This window comes from Ochlerotatus camptorhynchus, unplaced genomic scaffold (genome assembly GCF_037179485.1).
Source record: "Ochlerotatus camptorhynchus isolate MF236.1 unplaced genomic scaffold, CSIRO-AGI_Acam_v1.1 ptg000350l, whole genome shotgun sequence".
Lineage (NCBI taxonomy): Eukaryota > Metazoa > Arthropoda > Insecta > Diptera > Culicidae > Ochlerotatus > Ochlerotatus camptorhynchus.
In genome coordinates this window covers 557,193-572,979 of record NW_027040838.1, presented here as the reverse complement: position 1 = coordinate 572,979, position 15,787 = coordinate 557,193, and the positions used below count along the sequence as shown (strand labels likewise).

Genomic DNA, 15,787 nt, shown 5'->3' with positions numbered 1-15,787 from the left:
TCCTTGTTAATGTTTACGTCAATTTAAATTTCAATTTAAAATATTAATGTAGATCCTTGCTATACTGAAATTTGGAAATATTCAGAAACCTATCTTTCAAACACCATTTTATCGTTTTCCGTTGCACTTATCGATAAGATGCTTACCCAACTCCGGTGGCCACGTGTCGTCGTCGTCGTTTCGATGTAAATTTCTGCCACAATTTTGTGCTGACAGCCATCGATTCCACTCGTCGTCACCGTTGTCGCCTCCCCATGAGCATCACCTGATGAGACCTTTTCCTCATCATTGTAGTCACTGCTATTGCCGCCTCCGCAGGCGACAAGATTTGCATTCATGCTGAGCTGGTAGAATTCATTCGGTTGGACGTTCCGCTGACGATGCTGGGAAAATCGAAAATACCGTGCCCGTCCCGGATGATCTCCCTCACCGTCTCCGCCCTCGTTCGCCGAAATCAAGACGACGGCGACGAAAAGTATCCTGATGATTAAACTCATTCCTGACCATCACGCAGGACACAATGTAAATCAGAAACAGTTTTCCCTGTACAGGTATATCCCTCACACTTTACACCGGAACCCGTCACAATATGTAAATGAGTCCACAATCGATATGCGTGCTTCGTCACATATTGGAATTTCCGATGTTTTTTTTCCTGATTATCATCATCCAATCCAATCACTGCTGTTCAATTCCAATTTTTTTCATCAATAATTCTTCTACTGTTGTGAGCCAACCAACAACAACAACAACAATCTCATCGCTGGATTAATTAAACGTCACGAATTATTGATGTGCATTATTTGTGCGTGACCGGTTATTTATTTTCATTCCGAGCGGAAAATGGCGTTTTTTTTTCTCGAAATGAATTTATGTTATTGTTATAAATTAGATTGGAATCTGCGTCACACTCACGAACTCACGAATCACGACAGCGACAGCGGTTGTCAATTTGTTTTTGTTTATGTTTGTTTCGAAGTCAATTTGCCAAACGAAAACGCAAACAGCTGCAGATTGCAATCGAGGCTTACTTTGATTCTGATTCTACCGATTCTACACCAACCGACAGCGTGTCAATTTGACAGACGAAGGCACCTCCCCACCACTAATTCGTGTTTCGAAACGCGGACATCTGTTCAAGCACGAATACCACCATCCTAGCTTTTAATTTGTAGTTTGTCGGAATTACCCACTCGAACGCCTTCGCTAGAAAATGCTATTTTCGTATCTACATAAAACATCTCGCGCCGAGATAGACATCATGGCAGCTAATTGCACTCACTATGCTGCTGCTGCATTCCCGATGGTATTCTTTCATCCCGGTGCTCCTATTTAGCCTCCATCAAAAAGTCATATTCTCGTCCAAGTCCACAAGCAGTCGAGCGAAGCAATTTTATTTTGGTTAGCTGCATCCCTCCCACACAAGCGCTCTTTCTGCGTTCCTCTCGTTATGACACCCACCGAACCCGGTCTCGACGTTGGTAGCGGTGGTATTTTCAAAATTAACTGGGAACTGACTTAAAGAGGAGATGCGATTAATAAACTACCACTACCAACAGCGACTATCAGCTTAATTTATTGAGCACAAGAAGTTGTCCCAGCGCAGTTAATGTACGACAGACATACTCAAAAGCTGGATCTTCGAAGTCGAAAAATGTGTCAAATTATGACACATTAAGCAGGAGCCGTTGATCAAAATGATTAATTTGATTAGTATGTGACACTCATGGCGTGCTTGGGATCGCGTCACATGTCATAGCAGTGAGTGGCAACGCGACCTCGACAACAACCAGCACAAGAGTAAATAAATTAGCGCAAGCGACAATGTCTGACTGTTATGTTTCATTGAGATAAAAATAAGATCGCGTCTGAAATCTGGAGAATGCAGTAGAAATGTCATGAAATTCAAATCTGGAAATGAGAGGCTGCCGTGTGTAATGTGAATGGCCCTGTACGTGAGTGAGTTTTGCGGACTGTTTGTGGGACGCACATTGCGCTCGCGAAACATCGGTGACGAATGTGAAAAAGAAAATGGTAGAAAGAGAAAATTGGATTTCGCGAGTAATATGGTTCGAAGGTAGGGCGGTCAGCCGACGGATGTTTTGAGTCATTCCGTGGTTAGTGTCCATAAGAACCACTAATGAATTTTTGCCACAAGATTTCGGTTTGAATTTCATTGATAATGTTAACAAAAAAATAATGAAACGGATTAGACAGGAATCGAATGATGGACGTTGATTACGGGTCCTGTGACTGAGAAACTTGTATGTCAATACTTGGGAAAATGGAATGGCTAAAGGCGTTTAATAGTATGTTCACATTACGCTCTATATTACGTTATATAGCGAGATAATATCGATATCACGTTGAGGTGTTCACACTACAGCGAGATGATGTGGTTTGACATTAATGAACCAAAACAAAACCCCTGATAGAAACAAATTAGGGAAAGAAGACTATCGTTTGCAAACGTTCCATCTCGCGTTCTAAAGATTGTTGAAAATTAAAATGAGAGTCAGTGGACGAAATTTAAGAATAATACTTACGCAGCACGTAAGACGACTAAACGCAATGAGAGATATGTGCCGTATGAATTTTTTGCGAGAGTCGTTCTATAAACGGAAGCGGCAGGAGCACATTTTGAAAATTATAACACTTCAAAAGAAATCGATTGCATTATCTCTTCAGATGGCTCGCAATCATGGGATAAGATCAATAAGGAAAAAGGTATTTGAGTTCAAAGTTGTTTTTTGTAGTTAATGTATATGTAATTCGTACTTATCAGAATCGCACTTGTCGTTTCTTTGAACACGATGCTCAACAAAACGGAAAATTTCCGGATGACACGCCTAAACTTCAATGCATTATGCGTTAAAGTTCAAAGTATGGCGCGGCAGGATACAACATTTCAAAAATGCATTCCCTTACAAAAAAGGGTGGCAACTGCACTCTATGCACTTGGTTCTTCATGTGAGTACAGGACTATTGCCAATTTATTTGGAGTTGGAAAATCAACTGTTTGCGAAATAGTACTGGAGTTTTGCGAAGAAGTGTGGGCTAAAATGCGAAAGGAGTATTTGGATTCATTTCGGGAGATTAATTCGGAAAAACTTCGGCAACATTCCAAACAATTGTGTGGAGTAGATGTGCCAGTACTATTGATTGGAGACTCGGCATTTCGTTCGTAAACTTAATGAAACCCTTTTCTTTTCGAGCTGATGCATCAGCGAAGGGAAAAAAATAATTATGCGCTATCGAAGGCTCGGAGGGTCGTGGAAAATGCCTTTGGCCACTTAAAGGCAAGATTTAGGTGAATTGGCAAAGGCATCGATAATAGCTCTGATTGTGAAAATTTGTTGCATTCTGCACAACTTTTTAAACCACCAAAACGATGCGATTAACGCAAACTGGATTCAACAGTTGCAGGAAACAGATGGGAACAACCAGAGGCAACCACCAGAGCAGGTAGTGACTATAACGGATATGGATCCAACTGCGCAGACAGTGAAGGAATCGATTGCCAACTACTTAGGTGAGTTTAGGCACATACAATTATAGTATTTTCTTTATTTAAATGGAACGTTTCTTACATGTACTCATTTGTTAAGAAATTTGATCAGTGCTTCGTTGAATTCCTTAGTACTTTCGGTCATTTCTCGCAGCAATTGATTTCTTTCTTCCTCCAATCCAATCAATCTTTCGTCGGTTTCTCTTAGTCGCTCAAACTCGGTTTCCATGAATGCATTATTCTTCTTGAACTCATCCAGCATTTCCTGCTGTACATTAACAACTCTTCTTCTCTTTGTAGCTGATCGTTCGGATAATGATGACGATGGTGTCGGTGGTATCTCAGATCCATTAGGATCCTCTTCATCATTCGTTGTGTAATTTGGAGAGGAGGCTGTAATATCCAAGCATTCATCATGCGTACCTGGATTGAATAATTTTAAAAACGTATTACCGTGGACCCCCGGTAATATGACCGGTTTTAATCTGAACACTTTTTAATTTGAACCCCGCTTATCTGCACGGCGTGCAGACTAAAAATTGCCTAAACGTCATTTTGCACATGGAACGGAGTAAAGCGAAATGGAACATTGCAAAACGAAACGCAGAATCAAAACAAAACAGCAAATAAGGCAACCAAAAACACGCTGATAGGGTTGCTAGAACTTCAAATTAAAAATGAACCCCGTTAATATGAATGAGGTGTCGTTCAGATTACCGGGGGTCCACGATAGTGCAATTTATAAATCCATAAAACATAATTGATTAGACATAAATATTAAGGAAATAATATTAAACTATCATTTGGCTCACCCTCTTTCTTCCCTTTGAAATGTATATTGTCGTTTTGTTATATTGGGCGCCTAGCTGAATTGCGATTTTAAATAGGAATTCAAAGAGTTTCTACTCATCAACTTTTCCTCGAAATACATTCCCTTTTCTCTGAGGAATGGACATCCCAAAAAGGTGAATGAATTAAAGAGACTGAATTGGGTAAAGAAGCGACATCTTATCCATTCGACAGGACATCTACTTGATTGGAATAACTTTTCCTATGACATTAACAGATAATCAATTGTTCCAATTTGGACATTTTGTCTCTTTATAAATTCAGCCTCTTTTGTATTAATTTATTCCACAAATTAAATCTACACGAACATTTCACAGGTCCTATCTGCAGTGATCAATTCTCTTAATTAACTTTCTCTTCCGTTAATAAATTGGCTGCAAAAACATTCCCTGCTGCTGCTGTACTTAATTTTATGTGTTAGCTTTTAACCAACAATGCTGCGAAAATATCCGGGAATGTGATTGCATGACCATGGCTAGCCAAAGAGAAAATCTATGAAAAGTTTAAATCAATGCCGATAGGGCGTTTTAAAATATTCATCTAGAGTTAATGTTTAAAACAGGATTGTCAAATCTTAACATTAACTCACCATCATCATCTGAAATGCTTTCTTCCACAACTTCTGCAACGTTGTGGATTCTGAAGGACCCTATAATTCGGTAAACCTGATCGTAGTATGGCCAGGCAGATGGTGAACCTCCAGAAGGACCAATAGCGCATTTCTCTTTCCTGAAAGACATGTACAATATTGCCAGTTGCAATCTGACACAAAACTCGCAGAAGTCGTCGACATATGTAGTGATCCTTTGTCGACAATTTCTGCCACGGTTTCGGTGCGTTTTATTCAAGTGAAACAGATGATGGATTGAAAAACATAACGTTTAATAAACTTACTTGTACCTGGCGGTCAGGATATGAATTCAGACTTTTATTTCGTCCGTGGAAACGGTAAAACCATGCGTTGAAGAAAGAACGCGCATTTCCTCCAGAACGTGGCTGTTTTTGCGGCTGCCTCGCAAGGTCTTGAAGTTTGTCCTCCCACGCTTCAAATAAAAGTTCCACGGGACACGGTGACACGACGACGACGGAACGCAACGAGATATAAAACAGCGAATGAAGAAATCAATCTCAAAGCAAAGCAAAACAAAAGCAAAGGTTTGATGGGTAGCGTCAAATGACATAATGACGTTCAGCTCTATCGGCCGTGATGCCAGCTGCTGCTTTTCAGGTATTTTTTTTAATCGGAACGTGATATGAGCTATATCAGGCTCGGATCGTGATATAGAATGACAGTTTGTTTATATGAGATATTACTTGATATAGAAGGTGATATAGGCGCTATATTACGAATCTCACTATATTACGTCACAGACAAACAGACGTAACTCTACATTGTGTATCTTCGTTCACGCATTTAACTGTTGATTTGAACATTATTAGTTCCACGAACTACTCGCCGCAGCGCTGGCATCGGATAACTTTGACGTTTCTATACATTCTATAGAACTTTTATACAATATTCTTTGCGAGTTAGCGAGCAAGCTTGTTTTCCGCGAGAAGCCAGATAGATGTCGTTACTGAGGTCCTATGTTTTGAGATACTATGTTTTCAAGAACAACTTTTTCAAAGAGTTACGTCTGTTTGTCTGTGATTACGTGATATACAGGGTAATGTGAACGGGGTTTGTATTATGGTTTTTGGAAGTGGACGTTACAAATAATGGGTTGTTAAGAACAATTACCATTCAAAATAGTTGTTTTCTCCATACGTTTTCGGAAAGAGAACTATATTAAAATCTTTTAACTTTTGGTTTGAGAACTTTAATGGTAATGGTTATGGTACTCAGTAAGGTCCATGGTGGATGATTTTGTACTATCGGTCAACTTTACGTAGAATATATCGCGAATTGGTAATCAGTAATTTACAGGCAAACAATTCGCGATATATTCCACATAAAGTTGATCGACGTTGCAAAACTATCAATATTACCTTACTGACTACCGCAACCATTACCTTTAAAGTTCTCAAATCATAAAGAAATGGGGGTTGTTAACGGAGGGTTCTAATATAATTCCTTTTCCGAAAATGTATGGAGAAAACAAGAATTTGGAATGGTAATGGTTCTTAACAACCCATTATTTGTAAGGTCCACTTGCAAAAAACTATAATACATAGAGTTAAAATTTTATCACACAAACGTTCATGTAAAGTTCCATAACCATTTCAGTTAAAGTTTAGCAGGGATTATAAACAATTTTTAACCATTTTCGGTAAGGTCAAGTTATGGTTCGCGTTTATGCGGGGAGCCGTATTAAATTCTTAAGTCTATTTGCCTCAGTGAAGGCAAGTGAAATTGACCTCATCCAATTTAGACCAAATTTGAAAGAGGAACTTATTTCAGATCAAATTTTAAAAATGCTAATTTTTAGGTCGATCGGAGCTCCCCTCGTTCCAGCAGAGCAATTTATATTTTTTTTGTGATTTTAAAGAAAGCACTACACGGCCAACGAGATCAACCTAAATCTGAGTTCAGTTTACTCATAATCTCAAGGGCCCCCCACATTAGATCCGTTTGCGTTGCGATGACGTAAATTTGACAGTTAGACAATAGATTTAGCTGTCACTTTGCCGCAACGCATCCGATCCGGATATAACGTGCGTGGGCCTTTAGTGCAGGAGCTCAGCGATGAGTAAATTTGTAAAACCCAAGGAAAACCGAGAGGAAAACCTCAAAAACTGTTTTGGAAAATGAAGAAAATTTACGAAAATTTAACTTAGTCTAGGAAAAGTAACAATAGACTGATAGAATCCAATCTTTACTTCCCTCATATGGGCCCATGCATTAATTATGTCACGCTAAATCGAGCAAAAAATTATGCTTTGACTGCTTTAATGCTAGACCAAAGGGTAGGTCACTCAGCACAGTGTGCCAAAAACACATATGGGAACGGGCACACTCATTGGCACTGTTTGGCACCCATGGTACATAATTTTTATGATCTCTAAGTAACTGGCATCACTGTACTATTTCTGTGCCTGCGGATGTGTCAAAATTTGATTGTTGACACCAACAATTGTTGGTATCCGGAACAGATAATTTCGACGGAGCCTTTCAACTCACGAAGCAAATGTACCGATTGCCCGCGAATAGCATTCCGGATAACAAAGATTTCCATGGACCATCCATTGGGAAGGATTCCCCCTTCCTGTATTACGTGTTATCGCAGACAGGCGAGAAACTACTGTCGTGTCCTCCAACTATGAAATTGGTTACGTCGAATCGGGGCGGAAAACGCAAAAGTATCTCCTGAGAGGTGATTCCGAAGAGTTCATCAATATTTCGGCCGCACGGAACATTACTTCGGAGAAGATTAAAGTAATACAGAATAAGAAGAGACTGCCTGCAAGTAGGTACCTATGGAAGCTGATTCCATAAAATATATTTTCCTAAATGATTCGCACAGCTCTCAATAGCACCAATAGCAGTTACCTCTATGATAGCACTACCTTGCATCTCGTCGGGGTCCATGAAAGAATCATCCATGTGGGCATGCGTCATCTTCACCATCGAAAGGCTGTGCGGCGACGTGGACAGTGCCGTCTGGCTGGAGAAGATATTCGCATCTACGTAGTACTTCTCCGGATTGGTTTCGTACGGTTCGCAGGGAGTGATTTTGGCCAATGTGACGAATTGATTTCCTGGGTCATCCATTCCGTCTCCAGTAGCTCCTTGATGGTGATCCGAGTTTTGGGATTCTTGTCCAAAAGCGAAAGCAACACTCTCCAATTCTTCGCTGATTTCTTGTGGAATGATAAGTTCGGATTGCAGGAATTCCTTCAACGTCCACGAAAAGGTACTCGAAGAACATCAACACGTACGATATTCCTATCGCTCACCTTCGGCAAGCAAAACAAAACATTTGAACTGTCAAAATACCGGGTTGCCAAACATACAATTATTCACAAACAAAGTCAGTCCAATGACTGGCACTCTCGGCACAGCGCGGCACACTGAGAAAAATGTTGGCGCAAAATAAGTGTGTAGAGTGACCACCCCTTGTGCTAGACCCTAAAAGCTTACGGTTCTGTTGTCAGTAATTTGGCAACCGTTGGTAGTACTGAATGCTGACGATACGGCATTTTTAATGCTAGTTAAATTTATTTTATTATTAATAATTTGAAGAAAAAAACCTCTTGTGATTATTTTATTATCATGTTATTATCGAAACATTGCCAATGCTGATTTGCCACTATTGTGCAATGTAAAATTACTGATGTACAATAGATATGCATTTAAAATGCTTATCTACAGCAAGAAGCGCCGCTAGCACGCCTCTAGTGTTGGGAATCGAAAATCTTTGACAGTGGTTTGTTTACACTTCTATAGAGAACAACTGGTGCAAGTTTGATCAAAGTAGTCGATCGCGTTCAGAAATACCGTCAAATGGAAAATCTGGAGTGGTTCGGTTCCAAGCTGGCTATAGTGCTGAAGATGCCGAAAACAACAGTTTACCGAGTGCTCAAAACCTACAAGGAAACCCTGAGTGCGGGAAGGAATCAGCGGACCTACGAAAAAACTGGAACCAGGGATCGTCAGCTACGCAGCAAGGTGTTGAGGTGCGTTAAAGCCAACCCCGGTCTTTCGATCCGAGATGTGGCCAGAAGGTACAACGGCAACTTTCAAACGATGCGGAACATCCTTTCCAGGGAAGAATACATCCCAAGTTAACATCGAAGAATGCCTGAAAAAGCGTGGGGGGCGACACATCTAAATCTCAATTATAGATGCTCAACAAATCTCAAACTAGCGAACCAATCATCGAACAAATCTTCTTTCATTTCTCGCATCTACTTGCATCGCGCATCATCTTTTTGCAGGAAATTTTCAGAATCATCATTAATCTTCTTTCTATCTATTCAGCGTTGCAAAATGGAAGAAATGCGCTGATTCCGTGTCCGTTTCCACTGTGCGGGCGCTGATGGGCTCCATCAAGAGGAAGGTTCGAGATTTCGTTTGAACTGGAGAAATGTAACCATCTAATGCTGTAGCTTTGAAGTTTTAGTAAAGTACTGTAAAGCAACCATTAATGGACTTTTTAAACTTATTGAATCAACGGATTACAGGTCTTTTTGTGTGTACCAATTTACTTTTAGTCAGCCTTTATAAGGTTGATATGCTACAAATTTCCTCCCTTAGCAAAGTCAGTAAAGGCGCAGCCACAAAGCAAAACCATGCTAGAGGTGGCTGGGTTCGATTCCCGGTCTGGTCTAGGAATGTTTCGGGTTGAATTTATTTTAATTAATATGAATTTAATCAATAACTGTGGAAGAACACCAAGTTGAGAGCATGCAATAAGCTAATATGCCATAAGCAATAAGCTTGAAATGCTAATAATAAGAAGCTCAAATAAACCATCTATTTCAGAAATTTAATTGAATCCAAAAATCTTCTATTTGAGCAACACTAGGAAGCTAAGTAGGCTTTTAAACACACAATGATGAGCTGGAATACTCAATAATACCACTCTAGGCATTTAAACCATTGCTTGTCCAAAAAATGATCATGCTACTAAGAGATGAACTAGCCCCAGGCTAAAAATCTCTATAATAAAGACTAAAAAAAAAAAAAAAAAAAAGATCATGCTACCACCGACAAACCGACATGACACTTAATTCTGACTTATGTCCAAAAATCGTAAACGGTCTATTTCAATGTGCAGTGATCCGAACTGTCAAACCATAGAATTTTTTGATCTAGATAAAAATAATTTGTCCAGAATAGATCAGACACGAACCAATTCATAACTTTTGCATGCGGATTCATGGGTTAGCTAAATATTTCCCGCGAACACGGAGCCAGATGTCAGTAGTGTGCTTTGGTCAGAAATTTTATTGCTTTTGCTGTGGTCATTCATGTCGGTTTGTCGGTGATGCTACTTCAAGCAATCAAGAATTCTCCCATCCAAGCTATGAAAGCTTGACAGATAAAATGAGGAGTTCGTGGATTTTCCTATGTTTCGAGGGGTGAATCGATTAGCTTGGGACCGAAGAGAGTGCCAGAGCTGAGCCTAAAAATTGAGCACGTTTCTTCGGGACCTACTAGCATAGAGACTGGTAGGTCCCGAAGAAACGAGCTCTACTTTTTGGCTCAGCTCTGGTACTATCTTCGGTCCCAAGCTAATCGATTCACCCCTCGAAACATAGGAAATTCCACTATCCCCTCATTTTGTCTGTCAAACTTTCATAGCGAATCGAAACAAACATTGTGTAGTACTAGAATTTTGACTACAATGTGGTACGTTAATCGATTTGCTTGGGACCAATAGGCTAGTCAAGTAGTGAGCCAATTTCAAATCGATAGTTTCGTATTGATTGTTGCTACTAGTCTTAGAGTTACCTCTATGATTGTACCCGAACCAAATGCAACACTTTCTTTCGTGTATAACTTTTTATTGCATGAGTAAAAAATGACAAAATTTTGATTAAAACTAGTTTAGAGTGTAATGTTTACATGTGCAAAATCTCGCCACAATCTGTCAAGTGGTTATCGAGATGGCGATCGTGGAAAATCCAGGCCAGTCCCACAGGTGAATCGCGAAACAGTTTGGAATCAACAATTCGACCGTGTCCCGTGTGGTAAAATCGTTCAAGAAGACCCAGATGACCCAGCGACGGGGTGGCAGCGGAAGAAAAGCGAAGACGACTGACCCCGTGAACGCAAGGAAGGTGCGGGATTACTTCAAGCGCAATCCGAACCTTTCGATTCGGAACGTGGCTAAGGAGGACAAATTCTTCCGTCTGCTTCGTTCAGCAGACAATGAAGCGGGCCGGACTTCATGTCTTCAATGTAAGGAAGGCGCTTAACAGAAACGATTACCAGAATAAGGTGGTCAAATCCCGCGCCAGGAAGCTGTACCGCGAGTTGTTGCATCGTAATGGACGACAAAACGTACATTAAAGCGGACGCCAAGCAGATCCCCGGCCTGGAGTTTTTCGTCGGCATGTTCCGCCTGGATGTTCTGGAGAAGTTTCGGAAGAAGTAGGCCGACAAATTTGCCAAGAAGTACTTAGTGTGGCAGGCGATCTGTGGGTGCGGTAAATTCAGCAAGCCGTACATAACGACCGGCACCATCAACGGCCAAATATATAAAGAAGAATGCCTCCAGAAGCGCCTGCTGTCCTTCCTCCGGTCCCACGAAGGTTACCCTTTGTTTTGGCCGGATCTGGCATCGTACCATTACGCGAAACCGGCGATGGAGCGGTACGAAGCCACCCACTTTAGTATGATGCGCTTGACACAAAGATGGCCCACAGCGACTCACGAATAGCTACTGATTCCGATCAATAACTGTGCGGCTTCTTTCTCCTTCTATGGATGCTCATGTGGGCTTCAGATCACTACTTGCAAGCAGCCTTTCGTTGTGTACTGGAGAACAATGTTCAATGCCACGTGCCGAAAGCACTGCTACTGCTGCTGCTGCTGCTGCTGCTGCTGCTGCTGCTGATGCCGTCGACCGGACACCACCACACACGATGATTGGAACTGAATCCAATCAGCGGTTGAGGTCAGCATTGATAGCTAGCTGCTTGCGGGGAGCGTTTCGTTGTGTTCTGGAGAACACCACCACTCATCACGCGGTGATTGAATTAACACCGTTTGGTGATACCGGATGGAATTCAACTTTGAAATCTGTGTTAGGGAAATCGCTTGTCGCAGGCAATCGGTGATCATTTTAATAATCATAGCAACAATTGCACATTGGTGCAATTTTCTATGCTGACATTTTGAAAAATGATAAAGCTTTAAATTTAACAGATGCGTAAAAATATTTCTGATCGATTGGTGATAAAATTATTGAAATTGGTCCAGGGGCAGCTGAGTTATTAACGTCCAAAATCTTTCATTATTTTGTTGCATGTTCCATTTTCGGTTTTCACAAAGTGTATCCCCATATAGAAATCACAGACGTAGTCCTACGTCAAAAAAAAATACCATACAATTCTAGATACTCAACAAATCTCACACTAGTGAATCAATTCAATCTACGAAAACTCTTTCATACGGAAACTTAATTATAATTATTTAAATCTCGACAGTTAAATTCATCATCAATCTCAATATATCCCACCCTTTTCCTCTTGAAGCACTCGTGTTTATTTACATTTCTCGATTGGATCCGCGTTTGAAGATTCGATTGGAACTTTTAGTTCCGTTTAGCACAATGACAAATATCGAATACGCCATTTTGAAAAAAGGGTCAATATGGTCGAATTCCGGCACAAATAAAATCGATTCGTCAGTTGGCGTGGAAATATGCTCCCTTTTGAAATGTTGGCACTGACACTGAAAACCTCGTTAAAACTTGCAATGTTACTTGCGATTCGACACGACCGGCTTCGCGCCCTAGCTTCAATTTTGGGAGGCACATACTTCTTGGGCTGTCTCCTCCCAAGCACATGCATTTTCCCAACCTGCCTTGGCCCATCGCCCACCACCCGTCGTCGCCATAATGGAGAAACCCCTCCGGATAGTCGGCTATTATTACAAGATCTCCGGAGGCGAACCGCTGCGACTGCGAGAGATGCGCTGCTTCCAGACGCGAGCGTAGGGACTACAGCCAAAATATGCTCACACCCAGCACAGCAACCATCAGACAGAGCACTCGCTCACGTTGATCGTGCACTCGCGTCCTCGTCGTGATCCGCTTGATCAAGGCATGCGCGAGGCGTCGTCGTCGTCGCCATCGTCGTGGTCGGTTTTTATGCTAAGTCTCGTGCACTCGGTGCTTTAGTATTGTGCCGATCTCTCCGGGCGATCGATCGGTGATCGGTGATCTCTCTCGTCGGGTTTTGTTGTGATTTTCAACTCGAATTGTTTACGTTACACGCGTGCGGTACAGCGAATGTCATCCTTGTCGCGATCGTTGTTTACGTCGCTGTTTAAAAACGTGAGTGAAGCCGGTTTGGCGAATCGTGGGTGTGTCGCTATAATTAGCCTATCGGTATATTAGAATTGCGACTTGCGGTGTTTGCATTAGCCGTTTTGTTAGGGAAGAATCACAGCAGGCGACGCGTGAGGGGGGTGCAAGCACGTGCACGCCTCCTACGGTGAGGAGTGGCTTGAAATTAAAGTGAAAATTCACGTGTAGCGTTCAATTTTGAAATCGAGAAAAGTGCACTGGAGGTAAAAATCGGTGTCGAGTTGCTGTTTGCCGTTTCCCTCTCCCCCCCCCATTCCGTGGCTGTGTTTTGGCGGGTTTGTTTACATCGGCCCATCAGTGAAAGTGAAACCGAGAAAAATATGCTGCAGTCTACGACGTTTACGATTGCTTCGGTGGTGGCGGCGTCGTCGTCGTCGTCGTCGTCGCTTGTTCACCATGTGGAAAAGTGATCGCAAGTGATTGGAGGAGATCGTTGTTGTTATTATTGCTTTCAAGAGTTCAAGACAGTGTGAGTTTGGAGGAAGAAAGCTGAATCATACAAAGAAAAAAGGAAAAAGTAAAACGTAGGCCAGCGGAGAAAGGGAAATATTGTTTACCTTCCTTTCGACGGTTGTGTTGTTATAAGTGTTGAGAGAAAAGTGGAAATAGCAGCGGAGTCACACATCATCGTTCATTTCGTAAAAAGTGAAGGAAGAAGAGGTAAATCTCGTGCCGAGTGAAGTAGCGATAGCTGTGCTGTGCGCTCTGTTGTATAATTCGCGATACGGGGAAAAAAATACCATTAAAAAGAGTAATCGAAACACAGCATCCACTCGAAAGGGTGTTTCCTTGGAAATCTGGTTTCTTGTGGGTTTTGTGTTGTTTTGTTATTTCTAGCCGACCGACCATCCGAACGACGGTGGTGATGACGTTTATGGGAGATTGGTGTGAGAGGGTCATTTCTGGGCAGATTTAGTGCTGAATATTTCGAAATTTCCTCGCAGTTTTTCCTATTTCGTGTACTACAATTGCCGCCATCTTTTTTCAAATTTGACAGATAATCTGCCAAATTTCGGATATAAGCACCATTCTTTGGTGCCCGCAACAATATTATTGACATTATTTGACAAATCCGAGCTGTCAAATTAGCGTACTGATCATTCTTGTATGCAATTGGATCCAAACGTAAACAAACCATGTAGGTTTCTTATGTCTTGTTTACGTTTGGAACCAGTTATACGAGCACAAATCTGAAATTTGACAGCACAATGCATTCAAACGCGTGTTTGTACTTTTTACTCCGACATTTCCCGGATTAACGGGGTCCGAATTAGCGAGTGATACGTGATGAGCAGAGGGGATACTGTACTACTGTCATGATTACCTGAGATTTGTTCAATAATGAATATATTGTTGCCCTGTGCACCGAGAAATTGGAGAAACCGGAATTTCACTGGATTTTCAGAAAATGATCATCGCAAGCATCCCGTAGAGTAATAAGCTTCCGACTAGAGTATGTTTGTATATGAAGTCGGTAGAAAGTTGACTGTCTCGAACTGATGACATTTAAAACTAATTACTGAACATTTCTCCACACACAACATCCGCACTGAATGTCGTACTCCATCCCGGCTGGGGAATAGTGCTTCTCATTTTTCCGTTTCTCGAACTGAAACCAGGGCAAAAACGCAGCCAACATAACTGTTGTGTCCGTACGTTCATATAGTTAAGATGATTGCCCCGACCCGTGCTCGCGCCCAGTTCCCAGCGGTGCCAGTTCTTCTCGACAGAACCAATCATAGGTACATGGGCGATGACGACCAGTACCGTTGTTGGGTTGATGTGAATCCGAACAATGTTTATCCTCACCAAGCCGGACGGATTCCCGTGGGATCAATCCAAGGCCAATGATGGGACGTCAATATTGCGTAGGCACTGTCATACGTGACAGTGGGCAAAAGACATCAAAGCAAATTATTTGGGCCCGGGATCAGGGGCGGGATGTGCTGTCAAATCAGCCTACTAATCATCCTTCAATGAGATAATGTAAATGGCTGAAGGAGTGTGACGTCAAACTCCATTTTCCATATCTAGATAGAGCTGGAATTAGGGCGTAACAGCTTTTGTAAACAATGATTTCTCGAAATTCATGACTCTCTCTGGTAAACTGACATCACCATCGAGTGGGGAAAGACTTCCCCTAGCCGATGGATATGTTGGTTTGTGTAGGCTTGCCTGGAGTATCTAGAAATCAACGAGAGAAGCCATTGTTTACAAAAGCTGTTACGTCCTAATTCCAGCTCTATCTAGAATATGTGAATTTGGTTCCAAACATCAACATCGTTGCTTATGGCTTGTTGTCGTTTGGAACCAGTTATGCGAACTACACTGTACCAAACCACCGTCCTCTGTTCGAATGAAACCTCAGACCATTCAAATCGACACATCGAAATCGCCTTTTCGAATGATAGCTGCAACCGGATGACGGTTGTTTTGAAATCAGATGATT

General features: G+C 41.7%; 2 protein-coding genes and 1 pseudogene across 2 annotated transcripts in view; 1 reads left to right on the top strand and 2 right to left on the bottom strand.

Moving 5' to 3' along the window:
- LOC135709127 (uncharacterized) overlaps positions 1-497 on the bottom strand; it is a 30,353-nt gene extending 29,856 nt beyond the window's left edge. The window contains exon 1 of the mRNA XM_065231332.1: positions 147-497. Within this exon, the coding sequence (XP_065087404.1) occupies positions 147-497 (351 nt within the window). The remainder of the gene's footprint in view (positions 1-146) is intronic.
- Positions 498-3,596: 3,099 nt separating this feature from the next.
- Positions 3,597-8,069, bottom strand: LOC135709126 (uncharacterized; annotated as a pseudogene).
- Positions 8,070-13,191: 5,122 nt separating this feature from the next.
- The window catches only part of LOC135709112 (uncharacterized), a 494,499-nt gene continuing 491,903 nt past the window's right edge, over positions 13,192-15,787 (top strand). The window contains exon 1 of the mRNA XM_065231310.1: positions 13,192-13,998. The gene's annotated coding sequence lies outside the window, so the exon portion shown is untranslated. The remainder of the gene's footprint in view (positions 13,999-15,787) is intronic.